General features: G+C 47.2%; 6 protein-coding genes across 6 annotated transcripts; 2 read left to right on the top strand and 4 right to left on the bottom strand.

Annotated features, from left to right (window-relative positions):
* Positions 1-651: 651 nt before the first annotated feature.
* Positions 652-3,002, bottom strand: F4812DRAFT_46257 (Arginase/deacetylase). Its single transcript, XM_047938069.1, has 3 exons — positions 2,564-3,002; positions 2,172-2,298; positions 652-2,045 (listed from the first exon to the last, which is right to left on the bottom strand). Exons 1-3 carry the CDS (start codon positions 2,699-2,701, stop codon positions 1,111-1,113), a joined length of 1,200 nt encoding a protein of 399 aa, XP_047789349.1. The 5' UTR covers positions 2,702-3,002; the 3' UTR covers positions 652-1,110.
* Positions 3,003-3,023: 21 nt separating this feature from the next.
* Positions 3,024-3,287, bottom strand: F4812DRAFT_430886 (uncharacterized protein). Its single transcript, XM_047934393.1, has one exon. The coding sequence runs from the start codon at positions 3,247-3,249 to the stop codon at positions 3,028-3,030; it is 222 nt and encodes a 73-aa protein (XP_047789350.1). The 5' UTR covers positions 3,250-3,287; the 3' UTR covers positions 3,024-3,027.
* A 1,807-nt stretch (positions 3,288-5,094) lies between these two features.
* Positions 5,095-5,974, bottom strand: F4812DRAFT_465184 (P-loop containing nucleoside triphosphate hydrolase protein; the record flags this gene model as incomplete). Its single annotated transcript, XM_047938416.1, has 2 exons — positions 5,095-5,503; positions 5,561-5,974. 2 exons carry the CDS (start codon positions 5,972-5,974, stop codon positions 5,438-5,440), a joined length of 480 nt encoding a protein of 159 aa, XP_047789351.1. The 3' UTR covers positions 5,095-5,437.
* Positions 5,975-9,575: 3,601 nt separating this feature from the next.
* On the top strand, positions 9,576-10,773 carry F4812DRAFT_430893 (uncharacterized protein). The gene is made up of 2 exons (XM_047934394.1): positions 9,576-10,593; positions 10,751-10,773. The coding sequence occupies exon 1, from the start codon at positions 9,900-9,902 to the stop codon at positions 10,569-10,571; it is 672 nt and encodes a 223-aa protein (XP_047789352.1). The 5' UTR covers positions 9,576-9,899; the 3' UTR covers positions 10,572-10,593; positions 10,751-10,773.
* Positions 10,774-10,897: 124 nt separating this feature from the next.
* F4812DRAFT_46429 (Serine/threonine-protein kinase tel-1) lies at positions 10,898-20,744 on the bottom strand. Its single transcript, XM_047938328.1, has 8 exons — positions 20,338-20,744; positions 20,229-20,276; positions 20,126-20,168; positions 18,706-20,076; positions 18,316-18,656; positions 13,797-18,258; positions 11,309-13,746; positions 10,898-11,243 (listed from the first exon to the last, which is right to left on the bottom strand). Exons 1-8 carry the CDS (start codon positions 20,384-20,386, stop codon positions 11,224-11,226), a joined length of 8,772 nt encoding a protein of 2,923 aa, XP_047789353.1. The 5' UTR covers positions 20,387-20,744; the 3' UTR covers positions 10,898-11,223.
* A 538-nt stretch (positions 20,745-21,282) lies between these two features.
* On the top strand, positions 21,283-27,474 carry F4812DRAFT_430898 (nucleoporin Nup186/Nup192/Nup205). The gene is made up of 6 exons (XM_047934395.1): positions 21,283-21,781; positions 21,883-22,512; positions 22,621-22,854; positions 22,911-26,402; positions 26,469-26,896; positions 26,970-27,474. Exons 1-6 carry the CDS (start codon positions 21,559-21,561, stop codon positions 27,024-27,026), a joined length of 5,064 nt encoding a protein of 1,687 aa, XP_047789354.1. The 5' UTR covers positions 21,283-21,558; the 3' UTR covers positions 27,027-27,474.
* Positions 27,475-27,512: the final 38 nt, after the last annotated feature.

The raw sequence follows: 27,512 nt of genomic DNA on the forward strand, positions 1-27,512 counted from the left end.
AATTTAGTGGGTTTATGAAATGGATGGTGGGATGTGGTGGGGTAAAATCAAATAGGTAATTGTAAAATTCCAGTGGTCGATTTCTCTTTTGATGGCGGGGAAGGGGGAAGGGGGAAAGGGCAGACTTGTCGCAAAGGTAAGAGATACCCGAAAGTTACCTCTGATAAGAAAGTAACGGTAAATGGTACTTGTTTTTGACTTGTTCTTTCTGTTTGCTATTTTTATCTGATAACCTAAACACTTTTAATACTTTAGCCGATATTTATCTATTCAGCTCTTTTCGCCAGTTCTTTTTTCTTTCTTTTTCATGTTGACTCACTTGTTCTCCGATGAGCAATATACTCCGGACGCTCACCCTTTTGGATGTTCATCTTAGGTGCGGTACCTATTTAGGAGGTTCCTGATAAGCCATCCAGGCTATGGCCCATGAGTTCCAACCTGAAGCACAAGTTTCAAGGGTCAATTCCCGTCTTATCTCTTCGAATCCCAGTACCTAAAATCGCCTGTACTTTCTTCGTCACAAACACTTCGAGGTCACATTTTAGGTACCATGTTACCTGAATATGACTGATATGGGCCTGCGATATCGGCAACTACCTAACACAAGCATCAATTGTAATATGATAGCAATAACAGGTAGCAATAAAACTTATCCGGACAGCTATTTCGGGACAACGTGGCTATAATAATAGCAACAATAACAAGACTTTCTTTATATAGTATCGTGTCATAGCATCAGCACATGCTAATAAGTCGAACAGGTTTCTGTCTACAGCGGCATTATTCCTGCGTCCACCACAAACTTGAAAATATCTGTGTACAGCATCACGCTTAGAAGTTAAGATATAATGCTAAATATCTATGAAAAAGCTATCCTTCATGATTCACTCGAGCCATGATATTCACAAAGTTGCTCTGTGTATGAGCTATGCTCATGCTTGGTTGATATAGCTAAATGATTCATTCCAATATCGAGGCAAGCGGTTAAGGAGACATCAAGTCATCCACATCATATCGTGGCCTCTCAAACTCCTTGCCAAACATATCTTTTCAACCCGTATCACACCTTTTCCTGGATACCAGATATCCCATTGAACAATACACACCCATCTACAACTCCTCCATCAAGATCCCTTCCTCCACACTCGCCGCCCCCGTCTTTCCCATCTCGCTCAGCCCTTTCTTAACCATACTACTCAATATCTCATACACCACCTGCGCCGCTGCCAGCGCCGTCTCCTCTCCGGCACCCTGATACGCCGGCGCAACCTCCACCACATCCGCCCCCACGAGATTCAGATCCTCGATGCCCCTCAGTATCCGGATCAGCTCGCGCGTAGTCCACCCGCCCGGCTCCGGGGTCCCCGTGCCCGGCGCAAAGGCCGGGTCCAGCACGTCGATGTCCACGGACAAGTACACCGGGTCCTCCGTGCCCAGCGTCTCCATGATACTATCTATAACCCCCTTCGTCCCCAGCTCGTCGACGTCGTCCGCGCTGATCCGCACCCAGTTCTGCGCGTCGTCGTCCTCGTAGTCCTCCAGCCCCGACAGCCGGGTTCGCAGGCCCGCGTGCACGCTCGGCTTCCCCGTCCCGTTCGCGACGATCAGCCCTTCCTCCCCCGCCAGGTAGAACATGGACCCGTGCGTGAACCGCGACTGCTCCGACGACCAGTAGCTCGGGTACTTGCCCGGGTGCCAGGTGTCGAGGTGCGCGTCGAAGTGCAGCACGCGCACGGGCCCTCCGTTCGCCGCGTGCGCGGCCCGCAGCGCCGGCAGCGACAGGCTGTGGTCGCCGCCTAGCGTCACGAGCTTGGGGCGCGCGTGCAGGGCCGGCGAGGAAGGGGCCCGCGCGCCGAGCTCCGTGAACGCGGCCGTCATCTGCTTCACGGCCACCGCGTTGTCCATCGGCGTCACCGGCACGTCCCCGCAGTCGAGGATCCGCGCCCAGCTCGCGTACGGGTTGATCCCCGCCCGCGGGTTGAAGCCCCGGAAAGAGGTCTGCCGCGCCGAGGCCGCGCGGATGGCGCGGGGGCCGAAGCGTGCCCCTGTGGCGTGGGTGTTTGTCTTAGTATATCATACGGGCTCAGGGGTATTACGTTACGTAAGGATAACTATAGGAGAAGAGGAGGAGAAAGTTTTAAGAGAGGGTACGTGGGCGGCGCAAGACTCACCAGGCCGGTAACTGACAGCTGTGTCAAAAGGGGCACCGATGATGGCGATGTCAAACAGCTCGCTCGGCGTCGTCAAACACTTATGGTATTGCAGGTGAGCGAACGCGGAAATGCCTGAGTAACCCCACTGTACACGGTAAGTCGTTAATACGTATGACTCGATAGACTGGCTGGATATACGATCTGGAAATCATTGCTATGCGTAAAGGGTCGGAATAATAATGCCATCCATCTCCTCTTTCAGTTTCATAACGGGTTGGTAAGATATCATGGTATATTCTCAAGCATGATCGTTCCTTCGACACATTCCATCTAACCAGAATCTTTCAACTTGTAGCTTATATCCGTCGTATATCATAGTCGGATCAACGAAATATATTCTGTCTGCTTACCTCTGCCCCCCACTTCTTCTCCAACTCGTCGAGTTCGTCCTGAGTCCATTCTCTGGTCTGATGGCCATGCCCGCTGCAAGCGTCGACGACAGCTGAGAAGCAACCGAGGGCAAGACAGATAAGTTCTTTCGGTCTCATTACGCCTTTGTTTTTTTTTAATATTGGACTTATCAACCAAACCGGAAGAAAAAAGGGATACGAGAGCTATATGAATGAGGTAGGTGTATTGTTATAGGTAAGCGAGTGAACAGTTTCAAATTCAGAAGACGCAAGGGAAGATCGTATGTTATTATACTGAGGTGGGTAGGTAAGGTAATGTAGGTAGGAGGTAGGCAGTTAGTAGTATCGATCTTTTATTTCCCCATAGATACAGAGAGATAGGGTTATAGGTATATATTACTCTATAGATATTCGACTACCTAACCTAATCTATCCCTCCCTCTCGCCTTGGGGTACCTATGTGATCATCCGCAAAGCCCGGAGCGGAGTAGGTACTTACCTAAGGTATCTACAGATAAGCAGACCAGCAAGCGGGTCAAGATTGGAAAAAAGAACCAGAAAAGTCGCAGGTTACCTATAGGTTCCTGATTCGATTGGCCGTTGGCGCTTCCAATGCAACCATAGCAGCAGCCTATAGCAATCCCGAACCCCGGCGGTAGAGGTAACCATAGGTACATACATACCATACCTTTTTTTCTTCTCTCTTTTGGGTATTTGTATGACACCAGCCACAAGGTGCTTCTGCAACGGGATCTATACGCTGGCAGGTCTTTTTCTCTAATAGACACGCATGAACTTGGAGTGCATAAAGGTGTTGTGTATGTACGTGTATGCGTATGCGTATGTGTTGGTATAAAATCTAGGTAATCCTAGGTTAGGTTAAGTACGGCCGCTTCACCTTTGTTCATAGGTTCATAGGCTCATAGGTGCAGAGGTTGTCCATATACCAGAAAAACCAAGCTTGATTGACAAGTCAGTGTTGGACCGCACGTTTCATTTTTTTTTTTTTTCTATCTTTCTTCGAACGGCCGGGTACAATTAGTGAGGTGTCATATATACCTATACCTATATACCTGATATGTATGCGGGATTGGAGAACATTCTCGTAAGCCATGTCATCATTATCCCGATGTCTTAGACGATTTCGTTTTCTTTCGTATTAGACTAGGTAGACGTACATGTATTAAATCGGTAATTTCCAAATGCTGACGATACTGTTAGTAGCACTCACTTAAACAGGATTCCAAGTTGCATACATACCTGCATATAAGGTACATTTTAGCCGTCTCATCAAATCCTAGGTACCCGTAGGACATAGGCACATAAGGTAAGATTTGCCTGACTTGAAAAGCTTGTTATGCAGCTAGCTACCTAATAAGCAAATGTCTCTAATAAGTTTGACAGCTTTCATAACTCTCTATACCTAGCGTTGAGATGATTAAGCTTTAGGCGTACATACCGATGGGTAGGTCTTACAGAACTTGCTGCTGCTAGTCATGTACATAGGTACCTAAATATACCTAAATATGCAGGTCTGCTAGACGGCTGCAGTAGTGTGAACGCGAAATCTCTAACCTTAGGTACGAGTTATCGAAATTATACTTTATGTAGCTCCACTGAGGCAAGCTTTTATTTATATTTACCTTAGGTATCTACCTATCTCTCTCTATATCTCTATCTCTATCTACAACGATGGGGGGGGAAAATGAATGGTGGAAATTAATTAATTAATTAAATAAATAGAAAGAAATAAAAAATAAAAAATAAACCTCCAACTCTACCTAAGTAGATACCTTATATACGTATATTTGATGCGTGTAACCCTTTATAGGGCTATGCGGGTTTGTTCTGGCCTGTGTCACGGGAATTATATACCTCTCGCAATGTAGCACTCGTACGTATACCTAAGGTACCTACCTACCTAGGTAGCTAGGTAGCCCTCCGCCTATACTTGACCGAGACATCGAGTATGCCACGTAGTTTGCTGTGATACGGATTTAGATGGGAGACGCGAATATAATCCATCATCGGTAGAAATCGGGCATTTTCCCACCCGTTGTCAATGTTTCCTTCCTCATTTGGAGTCCAGCAGACAAGAAGAAAGAAAAAGTAATGCGAGCAGAGCATGTGAGATCTCGGTAGTGGAAAGCTGGGTACAAAACCGAAGCAGAAGAGAGAAAGAAAACTCGAAAAATCTTACGAGAAACATTCTTGACCACTCGGGCATAAGACCAGGTCAGGTACTTCTTTCCAAGGGGGGTCACCAAGAGGGGACATATGACAGTGTGCTATTGGCAAGATAGACGATCAAATTAATTCAGATGCACTCCGATCGCCAAACAATCCTATCAAAGTCCTGCCTACGTTCATGATTTCCCCTCCAAACCCTGGCTGCTAGAAAGTAGTAGTAAAATGAGAAATCAGAATCGGGGCCAGTATGACTCGAGTTCTTGTCCAGAGGGAAAGTAGTCGGTGCCTTGTCTCTCATGTCGAGGATCGGCCCTTTGTCCGCCATTGGTGTATCTGTGTCTATATTCCGTACCTCAACATACTTTCTGGACTGTAAGAGGCTTCTCCTGCCCCGGGTGGCCTAGAACTGGAACCCTTTGTACGGGCATCTCTGGTCCAGCTCTTCCAACCGTGCCTCATTTAGGCGGTATGCTTCCGCGTGTAGTTTGATTCATTCTGAATCCTATCCACTTGTGCTATCACAAGCGTACATGTCTAAAAAATCGCCCATTACGAGAAATGCAGATGTCGAGGGAAAAGCCCAAAGTGACATATCCTTATACCTTCCAATACTTGCGTGAGCTTGTTAGTCGTGCTCAAAGGAACGAAGGATGAAATGTCTATGGCTTGTCCAACTAAGCCACATTAAAGAATCAAGCACTTGTGTGGCTTCTTCTTCGGCGCGGGAGGCTCTAGCGCCGCGACGATGGCCTAAGAGCAGTTAGAACCTAGTATACTCGTGGAAGTGGAAGTGGAAAAAACACAAACCTCGTCGAATACGTCCTTCAGTTTATACTGGGTGAGGGCGCTGCACTCTACGTACTTGACCGCACCCAGCTCTTTGGCCATTCGCTCACCGTCTTCCTTGCGCACCGGCTGCATCTTCTGTTTGTTAAGCTTCTCTCGTACGCTGGCGTCATCTCTCAGATCTGTTTGCGTGCCGACGATGAGGCAGGGTACGCCGGGGCAGTGGTGATGGACTTCGGGGAACCACTTCTCTCGAACATTCTCGAAGGAGGCGGGCGATGTGACGCTGAAACACACTAAGAAGACGTCGGTTTGCGGATATGATAGGGGTCGTAGACGATCATAATCTTCCTGACCGGCGGTATCGAATAATCCAAGAGTGTAAGGCTCGTCTCCTATCCTACAGGGGGAAAGGAAAGTCAGCCCTCGGTTCATGCCGACCTCAAAACCCCATACTATACAATCCCAATTGACCGTTTGAGCCAGTACAATATGAACGAGCACACCAAGGATCGCAGTTTAAACGGGAGTACGGTTCGGAACATCGTAGTAATGGAACTCACATGACCGTGACTGCATAGTTGTCGAAAACCGTAGGTACATATTCCGAAGGGAACTTGTTGGTCGTATAACTGATGAGCAAGCAGGTTTTGCCGACGGCACCGTCACCAACAACCACACACCTACACAACGAAACAAGATATTAGCCATTTGCCCTTTTGGTTTAGGGTGTATATAGTATTAGACAGAAACGGGAGTGATGACGCGTGATATACGTCTAAGAGATAATGTGGAATATATGTCGTATGAAACATGGGAGTCGCACGTTCTGGAGACATGTCTATAACGAAGAGTCGCGCCTTTTCATCATAGGAATAGATGGATGCATTTGAATAGATGACGATGATGTAAATGTAAATGTAAAATGTAAATGCAAATGTAAAGGTAAATGCAGATGCAAATGACTAGACTAGAGAAAGAGAGTAATATAAAACTAACTTAATTGTTGCAACCACCATTTTAACTTGCTAAGCTCCTTCGTAGGAGTAGGAACGGTACGTTGATGTTCCCTTGATTAAGTAGCTGTCTTATCGCGAGTTGTCTCGAAATGTCGGCAGGTATCGGCCGTATTTTTTTTGACTCGCAGTAGAAAAAAAGGCGTCCGGGAAGGAGTAAGAAAAAAAGAAGACAGAGGGGTTTAATTCGGGGCTTGGAGGGGATGATGTCTCAAGTCTAAACCTCGATAAAGTGCTGGCGGTGAAGGGTGGAAAGACTAAGAGGTAGGTTAAGTTAAGGAGTCTGGAAAGCTGGAGAGACTCGGCGCGAAAATGCAATATCACAAAGAGAATTCAATGTTGTAAATGGAAATTGAAAAAAAAAAAAAAGTATCGGATGAGAAAGAATTCAAGGACGACGGAACGGAACAGGGTATAGCAGGGGATTGAGGACTTGAGCTCAACGAGATTGGCAGGCGGCAAGGCCAAGTTCCCATGCAGTCTGTCAACTGGTGCAAGCTCAAAGTTCGAAGTGGGAATTTTAAAGCTGGGAAGCTGGGGTTGGGGGTTGGGTTGGTCTTGGAGGTAGGTAAGGTTCTTTTTGGGTCCTTCGGGGTCGGCAGGCGCTGGAGACTTTCTTTTGCTTGTCTACCTCTATGTATGATTTTTTGGGGGTGCGATTTGGGGTGTGAAGCGGCGCGAAATTCAAGGTGGGCTTAGGGGAGTTTTTGATTTGACTTGTTAGTTACGTAGGATAGGTACTTGCTGCTAAGGTTGCTGCTTGCACCTTTTGCACAGACGCATGCTACCTAGACCTAGGTAGGTTAGGTACTTTGTAGATAAAAATGGTACGTACCTCCCCTTTTTTAACTTAATTTCTTGACAAGTTGAGGAATGCCCCATATAACTTGACAGGAGCTATGGGGACATGTGGTTAAAGGGTTGATTCAATTACGGGAATCTGACTACGGATCTTATCCGTACATTTACTATCACTTATCACACCATTTCGGCCATTTTCATTTATGTATATGTGTTTCACTTTTATTTATGTCACTTTTACTTATGTCATTTTTACCTACTTACCTATGTCATGGCTCTCTGACTAATGGGCGCAGGAAACGTGTAATAGAAAAAACCCAAAATAAAGAAATGACATCTCTCTCTCTTTTTTTCTCTCTCTCCTTACCATCAAATCCCCTGTTTCACTATTTTTAATTATCTCTACCTAAACAACCTACAATCATAAAAAATTGCCGGTCTACAAAGTACACTAACCTTAAGTCCTTACCTTAGGTACAAATACAGCATGGACAAGAGCCAGGACCAGATTATGCGCAATGCTTCGGACGGTTTTATGCCTTAAGGGAATTCGGGAAATCAGCAAGGAGCTAGGGGGGTCAATGGATCATTTTACCAATTGTTGACTATCATGTCATTATTGATATCCCGTCCCAAGTCGTGTCCCCCCGTGTTTATCGACCCTAAACCTATTACAAACGTGGTTACATGTGAAGCATAACAATATCGTACTCTTTGGGTTAGTCCGAAGCGAACTTACCCAAGTAACGGTTAAACCAACCAGGTAGCTTTCGTGACCTGGCTCGTGTCCCTTTTTTTTTTTGGTCTTCTCTGTTCCTCCGTACCGTTTCCTCATGCGTCATCAGGGTCCTTCGTGACGACGTAAAGGTGAAGAGGAAAAAAAAAAGGGTTAGGTACTCAAGAAAAAGGATACCTACAGCTGCATAGTCGCAGATAAGGCGAAGACCCCTTCTCACCCCTTTTTTCTAGAACAAATCCACGCAACGCAACGAGCCTTAGTTTGATAACAGAAACAAAAAAGCAAACTTGGGGTTTCGCCTTGTCTGCAACAAGGAACTCGGGCAGCCCTGCCTTGACAGCTGCGGAGCTGAGAGAGAGAGAGAATACATAGTACGATTTGCATTCGATACCTACACCTACCTAACCTTACTATGTATATCCAAGACCAAGACCTACATTAGCATACATGGTCATGTCATGGTATAATGGTACCACTTTAATACGTACAATCAGAATTCATCTGCATGCGACCTGCAGTGATACACAATGAACCAGTAGTTAATAGACGCAGGGCAGAATTTATTCGTCGACGAGGCTATGTCCGCAATATATACTCGGAGCGACGCTTGCAGCTCCGACACAAGAGCATTCACCTAGCCGTGTCTCGTCGCAGAAAATTTGCTTCTGTCCCAAGTTAAAGTAACTCGATCGAATGTTCGGGGTAAGGTAAGAGGAAGAGACATAGGGTAGGGTAGGTATGCACTCGTATCTTGTGTACCCCAATCAAGACCGTACTATGATGGCCGTGGCGGAATTGTCGATCAAAGGGCTTAGGATGGGGGTATCTGCAGCTACAATTGGCATATTCTCATATCTGGATTACACAAAAGCCTCTTCGTAACGCGCTTGGGATGAGGAAATTCGTATTACGTGGCAGCAGTGCAAGTCAACGGGTAGGCGATCTTGACCATGCAATTGATCATGTAATTGGCGTTGGAAAAGAAGCTTGTCAATCATGACATGCTCGAAACACGAAAGGGATAGATAGATGTATACAGCCTAGTGTAGATATACGAGGACCTTCTAAGTGCTAACCTAGTTTTCCGTGGCTTCTCGAGTCTCTGTAACTAGGTAATCGAAAGAAAGAAACAAACAAACAAACAAAAGCTGTGAAGGGAGTCTAATGAATATCCCTGCCGTCCACGTTTTAAATCCTGATCCGTCGTTGAAATTAGATACCTAGCACCATTTCTAGAATCGAGTTCTTCCAAGATTGGGCGACTTGGGACCCTCTGGTAGGGCTCGTAATGAACGGTGTGCTCTGCAGATAAAGAGGCCAAGACAGGGGTCGCATATGCCAGTTGTAAGAGCCACTTCAATTTATTTGGTACGATGTTTTATTCGCGATCTCAGCCAAGCGTCTGGGTGTAGGAAAGTCCTGAAAGTTGAATAAACAAAAGGTCCGGGGAGTTACGAGGATCATAGATAGGTAAGTAAGGATGGAGTTGGATGGACCCTTTGATTCATGATTCAAGGACATTTCTGTTTGTACAAATACATAGGTACCTAATGTACATCACATCAATTCAATTTGATGCATGTAGCTCGATGTGATCAAGCCACACTATTAGCTAATTGTGGCGTCTCTAGTTTACATAGATGTACCTCTCATTGAACTTGCCGTGGCCCGTAACCTCGATCTCATACATGTAACATGTACCTAACTAGCTCTAATCATAGAAAACCACGAATATATTAAATATATTAAAAAAGAGAAAGAAGAAGTGGAAAAAAAAAGAGAAATAAAAAAGCTCGTACTCGTCATGGAAGTTGATCACATCGACGTGCTCCTGGAGCGTCATCTCCACCTCCTGCACGAATACACGACGCTCAGGGAGCAGCTCAGCAGCCTGCAAACAGGCATATACCAAAACATAGCACGCGCCAACTTCGCCGCCGAGCGGGGGATGCGGTTCGGCCAGGACTGCTACGACGAGCGCATGCAGGCTTCGAGGAGAGTAGCCATAACTATCCCACCAACCGGCAACGACGGCCAGCAGCAGCAGCAGGATATCCCGGTGTTTGCTATTACCGGCGGGTCCAAACCCGCCGCCTCTGAAATCCCGGGGGAGGAAGGAGGAAGAAGTATTGCGGATGATAGCGGCAGCGGCGTTGTCGTCGGGGAGGAGGACGACGACACGAGTAACGGAGGAGAGGGAGGAAAAGAGAAAGAAACTCTCAAACCTCCCCAAAACCAACGCCAAAAAGACCCGCTGCGCTGGTTCGGTCTCCTCACGCCGATGCCCCTGCGTCAAGCGCAGGCGCAGAGCATCCAGGCCGTCGAGCAAGTCGTACCCCGACTGGCCTCTGTCAACGCACAGATGGCCGAGGTCGAGATCCAGGTTCGCAGGGCCCGGAAGAAGCGTGCCAAGGCCGAGGCCGCCGCTGTCAAGCTGGGGCGGGAAGGAGATGCCGGGACGGAGATTGCGGCGTGATGGGCATATGACGACGAAGTAGCTACCTAAGTATAGTACAACCGCGAGTTAGGTGGCGGTAGTGGTGGTAGTAAGTGATGGTGGTGGAGGTGGAGGTGGAGGTGGAGGTGGAGGTGGTGAAAGTCACGATCTAACGGCACGCGACACCCCCCCTCAATCCTGGTTGCTCAAAGATCTACCTACACACGTGGTGCTGCTTGATTCCTTTGTGACGACGAAGCTACGGGGTAGCTGCATATAGACCATCCATCAAAGGAACCTACAAATCAAGTCTTTCTTACGACATGGGCTAAGACGGATGTCCACCTAAGGCATTCTTCCAGAAACAAAGGGGGGGAAGAGGAGGGAAGGGGAGGCGGAGAGGGGCACAAACGTAGATCCTGACACGTGAGCCGAGGCGAGAACAAAGCCTCCACGAAAATGGAATTGGTCCTGCGTGCGTGGGATGTCCACGAGTTAAACTAGATCTAATACAGTATCTACCGACTTATTTACCGAATCTTGGGCCAATGAGAGATACCGCTCAGAAAGAGGAGAATAAAGAGAATATACCTCGCTTGATATCAATACAAGGCTAATTCATAGGTATCCAAATAGAGCAAGCAGAACGATGATATCTACGTGGGTATCAAATATCGTATTTTATACGCGTTCAAGCGTAAGCGGCCCATCCTACGTAATAATATGTTAGGACATGTAAAATGGCTATGAAAACGAGGATCGAGACGTAGACTTACCAGAATACAAAAATGCCAAGTTTCTCTCGTCGGTTGCTTGGTTGATCAGGTCGTTGACGGTAGCTGTCACGCTAAGCGTCTTGCTAAGCTTCTTACGCACGACCTCGAGCGCGCGGTCTGCCTCGCTAGGCTCGTTGACGACGCCCACGGTGGCGGCGGCCTTCTTCTTCGAGCCGATATCTGCGTCGGCCCCCTCGACCTCCTCGTCGCGCCTCGTGTCCTGCAGCTTGGCCATGCGAACAGGGCTGATAGACCACGAGTACAAGGGATCGTACCGCAGCACGTCGAGGATCGTCATGATGGAGTAGGTTTCCTCGCGCAGCGCGTCGAGGGTGAACTCGCAGCACCGCCGGAACACGCCCTCCGTCTTGGTGATGCCCATGCCGTCGACGATGTCTCGCGTCAGCCTGAATGGGACGAGTTCGGGGACAGGCAACACGCGGCCCATTTCGAACGCTACACCTAGATCAATGTGAACCACCTCGCCGGTTTTAGAGTCGAGGAGGATATTGTGGCCGTGGCGATCGCCGAGACCGAGAACATGGCCTAGGATGGAGATTGCTGCCGTGGTTCGGGTGTACGCCGTGCGCTTGGCGAACCAATCGTCCGGATCGGCGAAGTGTTCCATGAAGAAGTAGCGCATTACCGGTTGAAATCGATCAGTGACCTTTTTGTACGTCGCCACACGCGTATCGGCTGATTTGTTTTGCACTTGGGCTATCTCCTTGCGGCACTGCGAGCCTTTGAGATCTTTCGGATGATACCGCTCGTGAGCTGGCATAAGGTATTCATGGAGTGGTATGGTGTTTGAGACAAATTCGATGAGTCCGGAGGCGGCAGTTAGTGGCAGGACTTTGTATGTTCTAATCCCAAGATTACGTTGCTGGGTCGATCGATGGTGTTTCAACACGGAGGACACGGCTGCGAAGACCTGTTCCATGATGGCGTCCTGGCGTAGATCGTCATTGCCACCTTTCACAAGCTGCTTGAACCGTTCTCCGTTGCTGCCCACGACGGTAATGATCTTTGGCGCGCTCACACCGGAAGCGATGGACATGTTTGGTTCGATTTTAGAAATATGTGGGATGTGACTGTAGTCTTTGCTAGCCGAGAGCTCAATTTGCATCGTGGGCGGCGGTATCTTCCATTTGGTTAAAGCACTCGCAAGGTTAGAACCACCAGTAGAGTCCTTGACGGGGACCTTCTGCCCTGCCTTATAGCGCGAAGAATCCCGTTCTACTGCGAGCATATGGTACGCTTTGCTCGTTTTGTCAATGGCAGTCCATTTTGCTGACACCGACTCTGTTTGAGCAAGTCTCTTGCCGACTCTTTCCGTAGCTTTCTGGCGCGACACGGCCACGTCGTCTTTCGAATTGGTTCGAGATCTCGTACCTGACCATATCTGATACATGCCGTGATAGGGGTGGTCAACACATATACGGTATACGAGCTCAGAAAGCAAACTTTGAAATGTGCTCTTCTGGTCGAGTAAACGTGAAGTCAGTTGATTCATTAGCGTCGCGAATTTCCTGGTTGCGACTTTGTCGATGTGTTTCATGACAGCCTGGTTGGCAAATTCTTCTGCCGCCCGCTCAAGCCATAAGGCTGTGAACCTCAACGCATCATTGTTGTGGTCGTCGCAAGATACAAGAGAGAGCAGGTAGTTCTCCAAACTTAACCTGACGAACTCTGTTCGGCTTTGCTCTACGCGGCGTAATTCCTGCTCATCCAGGTCAAGCCATTGCCTTGCCTTAGCAAGATGGTTATTATATCTCGACTTCGTTTGCGAGTCTCTCGTGCTAGAAATGAGTCCTTTGAGCTGTGAGACCTCATCACTTTTGCCTTTCCTTAGGTGTTGCAGGCGAGCTAAATCCTCGAGCCCATCCGGATTCTGTAGCTGCTCGTCGCAGAACATGGCGAACTGATGATATACCTTGCCAGCTTCGCGACTATCAGTCTTACCTCTCAGTTCTTTCAAAGCAGGCTGCAGATAATCCTTTTGAATGGTCTCTGGCTTTTCCAGTTTTGCCACCGATATTTGGTATCCAGTTTTGGCGAGTAGATCCGGTCGGCTGATAGGAATGGTTTGCTTCTTAAGATTTGGGTCCTCGTCGATGCTCTGCAACATATGAATTGAAGACGTCATCTCACCGTGGTCCCATAAAGCATCGGCTGCTTCAAATTTTGCTACAGAATCGAGGTGTAATCCAAGTTCTGCACTGGGCGTCACCAAGTCCGTAAGAGACGTTGCAATATTTAATGACTCCTGGGTAGCTCGATGATGTCTATAAACGCTGGACGATAATAACATCGATTTGATCTGCGCCAGCGTAGCTTCTGGGCGGTTTATCTTTGCTATACCACGGGGCTGAGTCGTTTGAGCTAGTACACTCAATGTCGTTTCTCTGCAGGATAGAATATGGCTGATATCTTCATACCTATAATTTTATTAATAACTATACGTAGGGAATCGTATCGCGTTACATACCGTCCGCTCTTCATCCAATTAGAACGATCTGTGAATGTTGTCAAGGTTCTGTCTAGCTCAGTTGAATCGGTAATCTCAACCACATCATTAAGCTCCGCTAGGACAGCTAATGTACTTAGATGATGCCGTAGTCGAGCAGGTGTAAGATCCTTTTTGACTACATTTCGCATGGTCTCGCTAAAACTACTATGAGTAGTGATCCTTACAGGACTTAGCTCGGTAGCTTGTTGCCAAGTCTGATAGGCTTTATACAAAGTGACAGAGGGGTTCGCAGTAGACGCCGGCGCTGGTAAATTCCAAATCTCCAGCCGTCTAGCTGTGTTAAATGTGCTTTCCACAATAGTAGATGAGCCATCTAGGCTCTGTTCCGTTTGAAGTAGGGAATGTGACAAACCCGACAACCCAAGATTACCTAACGTCCCAACTAGGGATTGGCTGTCAATATTGGCGGCCGGATCTCGTCTCCGAATGTGGCTATCATACTGTGCTCCGCGGAATGCTAAACTCATGCTACCATTCTTTTCGTACTCGAGCCGCGCCAGTACGTTACTGAGACTTGAAGTATGGCTAAGGCCATAATACGCGTCTGGATCATCGATGTTCTCGAAGATATTCATTAAGATGTCCGTAGAGTCCTGGGCCCGGACAGCAGATGAGCGACGCGACGCTCGTGATCCTTCTGTCGATATCATCTCGACAAACAACAACGCTGTTTTAAACATGCCACATTTTGCAGCGGCCGAGGCCACCGAAAGAAGATCGACATCAAGCCATTGTCCTCTATCAGCTATTGAATTCTCCCCTGGTAGCGGTTGCGTTCTTAGATATAGAATAGCGTTCACCAAAAGACTCATGTTTTCTTTCGCTACTGGTGACTCCAACTTGAGCCAATTCTTCAGCGCGTTCGAAAAGCTGCGTTTAACGGACTGCTGTCTTTGTTGTTCAAATAGTAGTACCAGGTGGATTATGTATGGGAAAGCTTGCTTAGAGAAGCCCTTGACGCTGGTAAGAATTGGAGGTAGAGCATTGAGAATAACGTTATCTGGGTACGATTGTGCGAGGTATACTGCAACACCCTGAGCCCACTTTGTACTCTCAAATGCATCGTTAGAAAGGACAGAATCTTCGTGGGCGAGGCTAATAGGCATATTGTCAGATGGCGGGGTTCGATACGGCGTCCAGTCCGAAGTTGCGAGCAGGTGATCGGACAGAACTTTCTGACAAGCAATTAGTAAATTGTTGTCGCCTTGGGCTGCAGCCTCCGATACGATTGTTCGCAAGGCTGATTCCGCAAGTCCTGCCTTGTAACAATCACTATCAGAGGTTAAAGATTGTAGGAGGCCGAGGAGGCCTTGTTCAGATCCAGATGCGTCCACCGATGCGTTGAAGTATTGGGACAACTCGGACTCTCGAAGCAGGTCCTGGTCCACATGACCGGACGCAGCAAATCCTCTACCGACGACTCGGCCTGCCCAGGCCAGATACTCGTTGCTCAGCCCTTGCGCCTGGCAACTCTTCCATACAATTGGAGCCCAGGTTAATGCTTCTTCATCAGAGCTGATTACATCGAGGCCGTGAGATGGGGGAATTGTGAAGTTACTACAAAGCATTTCCAGTGCCAATTTTCGGGAGGGTTCATTTAGAAGCTGAGCTCCGTGTACTCCGTCCTGAAGGATCTCTAGGAGAAGTTTGCTTTCATGGGTGCCTCTCTCTGCATTCCCTGACGATCGGACGTGGGCTGCACATCCCGTAATGGTATCGAAAGCAGCACGATGCTCACTGTCTTGAAGAAGAGGTGACTCGTAGTCTTCAAGGTATTTCGTAAACCATGAGTGGAATTTTTGGGCTTTATTCATAGTAGCTTTGAATTGGCTTTCTTGTGTTGTAGTGGACTGGCTGGTCTCCAAAAACACGCGTAGGGAGGCTAGCGCAGATAGAGCATAACCAGCAAGGAATGAAGGTGATTGCGACAATGATTCAGAACCTTTCTCTAAGAGATATTGGCTTATACCAAGAGCATCATCTGCGCATTCTGTGTCAACGATGAGCGGACGTATAGATTGCAGAAGCATCTCTAAAGGATACGATTCCCAGGCATGTTGACCTGCTAGGCAGATGAGAACCCTGACCTTTCGAAGCACAGAACAAGTATGTAAGGGTCCCAATGCTGAATGGACGCCATTAAGCAGTTTCCTGGCGACACTGACCACGAGTGCGGGTGTCCAGAGCGCAGATATCTCATATTCTGTTCGACTGCACAGCAGTGATATCTCTCTAGTCAGATATTTAGCCCGGAACATTGGTTGCTGATTTGGGGACAGGCCGACTTCAGAGTGACCACGTTTCTTAATCTCTGCCATTGTCTCGGCAGCGTATGCAAAACTTTTGTCCCTAGCCCATGTCTCTTCAACTGGATTTTCTTGGTCAATGAGACTGAAGAACAACCCAATGATGTCAGCGAAGTTAATATAGATAGCCTCAAGAAATACTTCTCGGCCGAGGATTTTGCGTAGTCGACTTTCACCGCTTCGATGCTGCTCGGCTTTGGGCATACTGATGTCATGAGCCATGCTATAAGCAATGATTCTTGAGAAATTACGTTGGATAAGTTGTGCTAGGCTATCACCAAGGGCTGCAGCTAATCTTGCGGCTGCTTCGTCCTGTCCTCGCATTACCATCAAGGCCACTATCTCAGACTGGGCACGTTGTAGCAACTCCTTAAGAGTCGAGAAACCGAATATCATAAAAGGGATATCGTCGATACTTTTTATTTCGAGCCAAGTGTAGAGGAGCTGGGGCGCGAACAGATCGAACAGCTGTTGCGTGTTTTCAAGATTTAGCGAGGTAGATATGTTGTCGAGACATCGTGCTGCATGCCGTTTCGAGCTGGGGATCTCGCCAGGAATCTCGAAGATATGGTAAATTCCGCGCCGAAGTAGGGTAGGCCACTCCCGTGCTAGCTCTGCGAGGACAAATAATCGTAGGGCTATACCCTCGAAGAAATCGGTCTTACTTGGAAGAACTTCGAGGACGTCAACTAAGACTTCGTCGTGGGATTTTAGGGTATACCTGCCAAACAAGGTTGGCAAACGAGACCCTATGTAGTATTTGACGGGTATTGCTGCACTGCTTAGGATGCTAAGCAGCGATGAGCTCGGTGGTTCCATCTTGATTGTTTCTGTATACTTCTCGTTGACTTGGATAAGACGGAGGAGTAGTCGGACTAGCGACATCTGAATGCTTGAGGAAAGCATGTTGTTCTTGAGTCCAGCATTGAGAAAGTAATGATATAAATCACCGACGCGAGATGATATCTCACCGTCGCTATCAGCCCAGATGGGTATCAGACCCTCCATCACATCGAGACATACATTTAAAGCAACCTCACAACTTGAAAAAGTCGCGCTGCCAATCAATTCTCCCATTCTACTGATGACTCTGTCGGCATCATCTGGATTTATTATAAGATCAGAATCGAACAGTTCCCGGGTTAAACAACGGCAGGAGATAAGTTCTTCATTAGACAACTCCAAGAAGTCATCAAGGTATGATGCTGGGATTAGCCCGATTTGACCATGATCCCCATACAAGATATCAAAAAGACGCAACCGTTGAATGGTGTCGGAATAAAAAGTTGAGGCTTGCAGAGCAACCGAAGCCTCATGTCTAGATATTTCGTGTGACTTTGACGACGTATTCGACCGACGTTCTTTAGATTCAAAATTATCATCAAGGTCCATGAAATCGTCCTCATTGTTGGATGATTGACTGTCGCTTCTTTTGCGAAAAGCACCGGACAGTTCAAAGAAGAAACGGTGAAGGTATGACCATTCTTTTCCTAGCTTACCCAATTCCGCGCATGTCAATGCAGGCATATAAGGCCGGACTGCCGTGAGGAGGCAATCATACAGTATTTGACCCTCATATGAGTTTGAAACGCCAGCTAGAGCAGCTTGAAGGATCAAAAACAACGAGTTTTGGACCTCTTGTGACGGCCTCGAATTTACCTCTATTATTTCCGGAAGGATAAAAACGCCGACAATCAAGGAGGAGATAATGCTTTGCAGTTTCTCCGGGGTAATTTGAATGGACTTATCTTTCTGTTTATCCCAGGACTCGCATAGGGTTTTTATCTCATCTAGCTTTGAGTAAAAGAGCTCGGCTACGAGCTTTTTTGTACCGTAGGAATTCGAAGTATCGCCGAGATGGGTGACTGGCGTAAAGGATAGTTGCTGGCTGGGTAAAGATGAGGATCCAGAAATGTCGGGGTCTAAGAGAAGCAGGTATCTAATCAAGCTCTCGCGGTCTTGGAGCAGACATAACGCCTCGCCAATTTGCCCGGAAATTGTCTGAGATGGCTGTGACAAAATCAATTTTTCACTGCCGTAGGCTGCTCTCATTAGATTGATGATATCTACTGGTTTAACGTGGCTCGAGTATGATGATATATATGCTGCGTCGGCTACGAACGTAAAATTGTTAGACAAGACCGAAACTTTAGATGTTCGTTCTCACTCACTAGGATCCCATCTGAAAAATAACCAACGAACCACGCAATTGCAGGTTGTATAGCTGGCGCTCGGGAGTTGGAAGTTTCGGAGGTGAAGAAGCGTTGTCATAAGTACGAGCGAAGAATCCACTACAGCAGCTGGGCCGTTTACATCGGCAGTCATGATCATGCTGTTGATATCGTCGGCAATATCGCGATACGGTACTAGATCGTGAGTTATGATGGAGTGGAGTAATATACTAGAGGCTCGACAATTTGTAGTCATAGTGACAGAGCGTACTGCAATTTGCCATATTTGCTTCCAAAGCACGGATAGAGTATTGTCGGTGGCACTGACTTGGGGAGTGAGACTGCTCGAGCATTAGCATAAGGTATACATGCAACATTAATAGGACTGACCTTGTGCAAGCAATCATAGCCCATGTGGACACTTTGCTATTCTTACTGGTAATTTGGCTCGTTAAGAAGGACAAAAGCTCCGACATCTCATCAATGTTAACCTTGAGATCTGACACAAAAAAAGGGGTGATCTGCAAGGCAGTATACTGTATTGAATGATCAGTGGAACTTAGTTTCTGGCGAAGTCGACTAAAGCCTGAGGCTGTTCGTCGTTTCTTCCGTGGTTGTTCATCATCAGCTAACGTTGTTTGAGATTGCTCAGATGCTCTCCACAACAGCCGTTCAAGGAGCGCGAGAATATGCACAACTGCCCAGTTCTTCTCACCATCGATATTGAACAGCCGTAAGGAGAAGGACTGCACCTGAAACGTTGTACTGTTATGAGGTATGGAGTATGTCAGGTCGTCTTGTTGAAGCTGAGCGCGTTCTTCTCGTCTAGAGTATTCACTCCATAACAACTCCGCGAGGGATTCGATGCCGCCCAGGAGCGAAGGCTTATCACCTTGCTTGATTAAGAACTCAAGTTGAAGGTGGATATTATATAGAAGCTTCAGCATTTCTACTCGGACGCCATTTAGGAGCGCATCATGCGCAGATGCGGATTTCGTTTGCCACCATTGACTTACCAGCGGTAGGCAATCTAAAGCTAGAGAGTTCGCGTAGTCGGAATCATCCGTTTGGGAGGCCACAAACAGCTTGTTGACCAGGGCAAATGCTAGCTGATGTAACGGGCTTATTCCAAGGGGACGCAGTTGGAGAACCTGGATCACAACGGACGACATCTCCTTTGAACGCTGTAAAAGGGGCGCATTTGGAGTAGATGAGAGATAAAGCAGACATTGCAAGAGATCTGGAAGCTGACTACGCGAGAGTCGGCCAGTGCGTTGGGACGAGGTTCCAGGTCGTGGGGTTGAGAATGTGAGAGGCGTTGAGTGTCCCGAACCGGGAGCCGGTGAGGCCCGTAAAAGAATCGAGTCTCTATCATTAGCCGCCAGATATAAAGTCAAGACGTCAACAGTGAAGTCTACACATGTGAACCAGCCTTCACCACCCCCGGCAGCAAGGAGCTCGACATTAGCGGCATGGCTTAGGAGAGCAGCTAAGGCTTTAATGTAGTCCTGTACCAGTGGCGGGACTAAGTCATCTTCAGAATGTGGCAGCGTTTGAGTGATGTGGTCGATCACAGCAAGGACGGTCTTTCGTTTTACCTTGCCTGCCCCTAACTCGACACCAAGGCGCAGGGCTTCCGCGCACTTGGTAAGTCTGCTAGCAGCGGTGCTCTTATGACTATAGTAAGCTTGCTTTTCAGCTAGGGCACACCGAAAGATGGCCTCGAAGGTTATATGATAGCTCTTATCATCTAATATTGAACTGGAACTCATTAGCTTGATAACCGGAAATGTTTGCTGTTCCTGCTTACAAGTTGGAGGCTTTCGTTTGTTCCTTGAATATGTGAATTAAATCTATACAAGTCAATATTCCAATGTTAATTATTCAGGCGTAAAGGTTGTTGGCAGCCTCACCATCCAAACCGGAAGAACGGGTGGCGCCGTTGCTGCTTTCAATAGCGACTATTTAGGTACGTTATATTAGCAATTATCTAAATTCATCCCGATGGGAAACATAACTTACTTCGGGCGCCATCCATCGTAATTTGTCTGGCTCTTTGTCGAGGTGCCATTTTGCTGCCACTTTTGCGCCATGCACCACTCACTTGTCTATAGTAACCCAATAACTATTTGAGAAATAGAAAACTACACCGCATACCTAGGTACCTAAGGTATGGATGAAGTATGAAGGCTCTGGTTCTGGTCGCCTGGGGAAATAGGTGGTATAGTAACACCTAGGCTTAAAGACCAAATATGATTTATGATATTACTTCATTTAGAAGCTAGACGTAGAGCGTATATTTTCATGTAGGTCAATGTGGGAGAAAAGTTGGCCAAGTTGATTGAATCGCAAGCATGAAGTCTAGCATTGGATACTGACCTGGGTTTTTATTTGCAAAGTGAAAAAGTAACGCGACGTAAAAAAAAAAAAAAAAAAAAAAAAAAAAAAAAAAAAAAAAAAAAAAAAAAAAAAAAAAAAAAAAAAAAAGACCGAATAAAGACTGGAGAAAATGCGTAAACAAGAAAATAGAAAACAAAAGTATTAAAGAAAAAATAAGGAATCGATATCGCTGATGGCTGATAGCTTCCAAGGTCAGGCCATGCTGGATATTATCTAATCTATGTTGATGGCGTTTTCACCAATTAACTAACTTATTTTATATTCTTCTTGTTAAGCTGGTAGCAAATGTCCAGTATGCGGTTGTGGTCTTTTACATAGTATGTACAATATGAGAGTTGCTAAGGCAGCGAATGTACAATGTACGAGAGAGCTGAGCATTTGTTTATTGTTGGTACCCAGGCTTGCATTTTACACCAGATTTACCCTACGGTACCTACACATGAGTCTGAACATGACATACCTAACCGGGTTTGGTTTAGTGTCAAATGGAAACAACCAGTTACATGTGGTAACCGTAGCCGTTAAACAGTGAAATCGGCAGGTAGATGTGGGTACCTTACCTTACCTAGCTTAAGCTTGCAAAGGCTTGACACGTCCGGGCATCATTTTCTTATGGAATTCCTAAAGATTAAATAAATTAAATAAATGATTGACGACTTCGCGCCCCTCCGTACCTAAAAAGGCTTGCCGAACCAACGACGAACCCAACCTTCAATACACCACATGTGCAGCAGATAACAAGCCTTCTGCGAAGTTAATTAGCGGTGCATACGCGTTGCATCGCAAAGCAGTCTTTCTCTCGGTGCCCTGCGCGACGATGCGATAGAAACCGAGAGTGGAACAATGGCGGACGAGGTTACCACCACTATTCAGGAAGCCTTCCGGGATTTGAATAGGGAACTGCTTTACGTGGTCGAGGCACTGAAGGAAGACCGAGAAAATCAAGGGCCATTCTTTTTATCACAACTTGCCCAGAATGAGGCCCTAGAAATCCTCCGTGACAGCTTCAAGCGATTCCTGGAAAAACCTGCGAGGAAAAAGGAAAGCCGAGATGCTGTCTTGTCAGGTGAGTCTAGTTACATTTTCGTCTTCGTCTAGGCTACCTATCTTTGTTATATAGGTTAGGTACCTAACCTGATATAATATAAACTAACAATTAACCTGCAGGGAAAATTAATATCTTCGACGACGAGTATTCCCTGAATAAGGACTTCCAAGAGCTTGTCTTGCAAGTTGCCGACGGCCTCGATTTGGATGAGCTCGAAGCAGCCAAGCTGACCATTCTTTCGAAAGATGACGAAGCTATACTGGGGCGTCCGCTGAGAGAGTGTGCCGTGATAAGATTTCATTACCAAAGGAACATCCTGCTGAACTGCGTGTTACTGCTCCTGCAGCTTTCCAAGGAAGAGGATGAACTTCTGGCTGAAGATGTCGGTGATGGTCTTGGATATCTTAGCCAATATGTTAGCGAGAACATTCTCCGAGAAAACCTGCCTGGCATTACCAATACGACGCCTCAACCTCGATTCGTACCTGCGTGTATGACTTCGATGAGTGAGATAAGGACATGGCTTCAAAACCTCACTGAACAGGCCGCAAGCGCTTCCGTACTGGGTCGCGCGGGTGACGCTCAATTTCAGCAGCTCCTTGAGGTGTCATATATAAATCTTATCCAACAACATGAACTCCTTGCGGTTATTCTCTGCTACGCAATCGAAAAGCACGTGGCTATTGAGGATGACTTCACCAGATTTCTTGGGGTTCTGAAGCAAATCAATAGATACGACTCGTGCGCTGGTAGGTCTCTTCATCATGTGTCTCCTGTTCTGTCTTTGATTCTACCTCTCTTTCTATGGACCGTAAAAACCATTAGCAATAAGTCATGCCGTCTCTAACTTTCGATAGTACATCTCATACCTGTGCTCGGCAGCTACATAACGATTTTTGGCTCGACAGAGGGTAGCGGAAATATCGAGCAAGCCAGAAAACTGAACAAGCTTGTTTGTGAGCCGGGAGATGATACACGGCCATTACCTTTCCTCAATGCTGCTATCAGGGCCTGGTGGATCGCCGAATATAGCGGATGGTATATGGAAGATGCTGCCGGTTCAGGTCTTGCCGGCGTCGATCTTGATGAAGGTTAGAATCCCCTCTTATCTTACACCCGCCAAGCGGACTAACGAAAAACGAAATAGAGGATAAGCAAAGGTCACGACAGTTCGCCGAGGCCCTGAAAGATGGTGCTTTCGATTTCCTGCTGGCGGTTATCGCCGACGTCAGGGCATCTGAATGGGAAGATTCTGCTCGGAAATCTTTACGGCAATGGCTCCGAAAAAGAACCCCAGCGCTGCCCGTAGATACTATCCCATTTTCTGAATCTCTACAAGATCATTTGGCAACAAAGCTGGAGACTTTTGTTGACGCCTTTATATCAAATATGCCCGACGTGCTTCGGAGGTTGAAAATTGAGGAAGACGAGCAGCGCCAAACGAATCAAGCTCAAGAGCAAGACTACGATTTAGAAAGGTTCCTTCTCATAATTGCCTACTCCTTTGAAGGCCGACCGGAGGCCGCAGATGGCTTCTGGGGCGACCCCGAGAATAACTTGGCGGGATTTCTGCAATGGGCATCGCGGAGGGCAACAACACCTGTACAGGCTGCATTTTGTGAGATGCTACAGTCCTTATCCGAAGACTCAGAATCTGCAACAGCTGCACATGATTTTCTCGCGGATGAAGGGCATCAGATTCGAAAACCGCTATCCATCACATGGTCTCATATCATAAACGAACTGGAATATTTTGTTAACAAATCCAGAGAGAAGCCCGCCACAACACAAGCCAGTGTGCATAGAACTGGAAAGCTTAATACCGAGCAGGCGGAGACTGAACCGGAATTTGCAGCGATGCTGGAGTCTTATTTGAGGCTGATGGCCAAGCTCGCTTCTCAAAGCGAAGCTGCACGCACTTATCTGGTTGACCAACCAGCGTCAAAGCTAATTGAGCTACTCTTTCATGTGATAAGTAGTCAGGTTACATCTCGAATTAGAGCATGCACCTTTGCAGCATTGGGCTCACTTCTTAGTCGAAAAACCCTTACTGAGAACTACACTATGTGGTGGTATCTAGAAGCGTGCCTCAGTGGAAACTACCTTCCGCCTACAACAAATAAGGCCCTGGCATCTGCCGCAGGCTCCCCGCACTCTTCTATGTTTATGGAGGCATTATTCGAAGAGATGAGCCCGCATGTCGATGACGCCAGCGCCTTTATACAACTCCTCGTCAGTTTGACGTCTCTCCCAGAGGGCTCTGATCCGTTAAACGACGTACTACCGTATCCGGGGGATCTCGGTGCATCTGCTCGAATGCGTCCTGGAGTCGAGCCATATATCGACTTTACTTTAGGACACATGTTTTCCGTTCGAGCCCAAGCTGTTACGGAACTTGTACAGCAGAGATTGCTCCGTTTGTGTTGCTTGGATCTCTCATTCACTTGCGTTTCTATCTTCAACGAGGATTTGATTATATTCGCCAATGAGACCAATATCAATGCGGATTCCGCTATCCAGTGCGAAAGTCTAGATGACTATGTTACGCTTCATCCATTTGCTAGGGTCATGGAGTGGATGTACGATAGCAGGTTCATGAAAGGCATTCTCGATACCATACATCAAAACCCAAAGGACATAGAGAAAGCTCCACCGGATTCACCTCTCATTCATAGCGTTCTACGTGCAGTCCAGCTCATCTCAAAGGCTCTCGATCTTCAAGCTACGTACCTTGATGTGGTACGGCCAAAGGTAAAGCCGCAAGCTCGAGCGCAAAGTCGATCACTCTATACGCCAACACCCAATGGGGCATATGTTTCCATTGAAGATGGCCTTATGAGTAACATGACGTTGATGTCTGATCTGGGTAGCTATTGTGGTATAGGCCACCCTGATTTGACCTTGGCCAGTCTAAAGCTACTGGAGAAAATATCAACGTCACCCAGGGTAATTTCGGCGTGGCAGTCTGGACCTTCAGGGCAGGTCCATAGAAACAAAGCGGTTATTGCCTTGGAGGAGCGTAACGACGCAGCTGCCATAGCCGGCTCTTTTATTGCTGAGTTTAAGAATTTCTTGGACCTCCGCAAGGAAGACAGGTCGCCAGAGTACCAGACCAAAGTCTACATACTCAATTTCATCTACTCTTGCATAGAAGCGAGCCCCGATCGGCCTACAATTGCTCACCTACTCCTCGGTTTTCGTTGCGGGGCCAACGCGCTCGAAATCGAACCCCATGGCTTGTTCGCCGAGGGGAAGTCTCTATTTCACGCGCTGCTACCTGTGATTCTGGAGCTTCCGTCAGAGGACAGAGGGTCTATGCGGAGTTGGTTCATCAATCTCAAGTACAAGGTGATGCGAATTTTCAGGCTACTCTGGAGCTCTCCACTATCAGCTAGTATCGTCCTCGACGAACTCCGAGACTCTGACTTTCTGTTCCATATTCTGATACAGGGTCTTGTAGCTCAGCAAAACCCCGTATGGGATGAACAGGAAGCTGTCGGCCCAGACTTCCTCAGACATCCTGCGGCCGAGGGGTACGTCAATTACCTTTCAATGAGGGCTATGGCACTTGAGTATATTACCCGCGAGCTCCATGCTGTCTCTCTTGAACGCAAGCCGGCGCTCAAGAGACGGGTATTCGATGCCCTGGGCGGTCAGATCAGAGTTGACGATTTGGAGGTTATAACGGTATCTTCAGTATTCGAGTTTCAAGATTCGTTGCCTCAGGAGAGTTTATTCGCAGCCCCACCACCTGATCTCAAGATATACGGAGAACAAGATCTGCGGCCGTGCCTAGAAGAGGATGACGACCGGAATATGGTATATGATTTGGACAAAGTCCGAGAGATTCTGCTCCTCAAGCGCAACGAGGCTCGCAACTCTGGCCATGTTATTCTACAGCAAGACGTTGCAGCTTTAGACGCAGAAGAGGAAAATCTGCTGCTGTACTTGAAGTACTTGAATCGGTTCACACAAGTAAAAACGCGCGGGCTTAAAGTTCTGACAAATTGGACACGACTCTTGATGGTGATGACCGACTGCAACGACTTCAAAGGCACAAACAAAGTCTCATTTATATTACAAATCCTACAAGCAACACTTCCAAGTCTCGAGCTGTACAGTTCGGAGAACCCTAGTGCCGCTCTAGAACTAGCAAGGCTTGCCAAAGTGTTAGTATTCGAACTGGATTTCGCAGCGATGACTTCTACCGACAAACAAAGTAGAACGGTGGAAAACCTGATTAGCGACAAGCTTTTCCAACTACTCCAGGTGTGCCTAAGCGCCATCGCAAAATGGGTCGGCAATCAAGAACTGCGTGCGGTCTATTACAGTATTTGCTACCGTCACCTGACTGGGCTTGTGGATCACGAACAAGGAGTGTCGTCTAGTCTCCGAAAAACAACTAGAACAATACAATCGTTCGGTGAAAAGCTTTTAAATGTCGTCTGCGATGACGCGTTTGTCGGAGACGCGGCATGCCAATCGGCAGCTTTGATTCTCCTAGGAACGTTGGTTCAGCTTGGCAAGCAGGAGCACGATAACTTCGTTGTAGAAGCATTGAACAGACTGAACTTCATCGGTATACTTGTAGATTCTCTACGAGGCATTCTGGTTGAATGGGAAGAGGCTGATCGGACAGGTAAGTCCTACAGTCCCCTCCACATTTGTGTTTAGGATCAAAAAGTCTAATCATCCATATTAACAGGTGACTCAGATCAGCAGAACTATCTGAACGCCAAAATGGCACTACTATTGCAGTTATGTCAGACGCGCGAGGGTGCTAAGTATGTTCTACATGCGAATCTATTCCGCACTATCGAACAATCTGGATTGTTTTCGGTGGATCCAGAATTGCAAGTGGATTCTACAGACAGCAGAGGCTTGGAGAGGCACTATACCCTCCTAGTTAACATAACCCGCATCATCGGTGCGGCGATAGTTAGTCGGGGATCGCATAACGTGCTACAGGGCAGACGGTTCCTGACCGAGCACAGAATGTTGGTGATGCATGTCCTCAAACGTTCGGCCGGAATTGGTACAGGAGGTGGGAAAACGGATGCATTACTTTCGGGACGCGTCGATGAATTAGCTGAGGCGTTTATGGTCGTTATCACAGCGACCGGATTTCTAGAGGTAGGTCCAGAATATTCGTCTTCGTCGCGGACATACACGAATTACATTGGGCTAACGTGTTAATTTTGTATAGTTTGAGGGCGGTAGCCTAGATGAGGCCACAAGGCCTGCGCCGATCCTATTTCACTAAGGGCAAGGCAGACAAGTGAAATTGGAAAAAATTATAAAACGTCTAGGGGAGGAGATGATATAGTCCAGCCCAAATTTCCCAACGGCGTTATAGGAGAAAAAAAAAAGAGAGAGAGAGATGCCTTGGGTACCTATGTAATTTAATAGATCAATCCCACGGTAAGCTGATAGCTTAGGTCTAGGTAGCGTTTGTAGTTGCAGCCTCGTGGCTGAAAGCTGATCTGAGACACGAGAGCTATCTACGAAGTAAGGCATCTGCGAGCATGATATGCATTGCATAGAGTAGCACTAAGGGCAAAGCAGCATAAGGCGGAATGCATGGAAACTTCCATGTTAATTCACAATAATTATTGCGTCTGTGTGTAAACCGTCGATCCCCGAGTATCGTCATGTGACTAAACCTAGGTAGTCTGGTAGGTAGTCCATTAGTGTAATGAATTGGATGCTGGATTGCATGGAAGAATGGAAGAAATGTATGGATGGGAGG

This window comes from Daldinia caldariorum (assembly GCF_022478825.1).
Source record: "Daldinia caldariorum strain CBS 122874 unplaced genomic scaffold F4812scaffold_10, whole genome shotgun sequence".
Taxonomy (NCBI): domain Eukaryota; kingdom Fungi; phylum Ascomycota; class Sordariomycetes; order Xylariales; family Hypoxylaceae; genus Daldinia; species Daldinia caldariorum.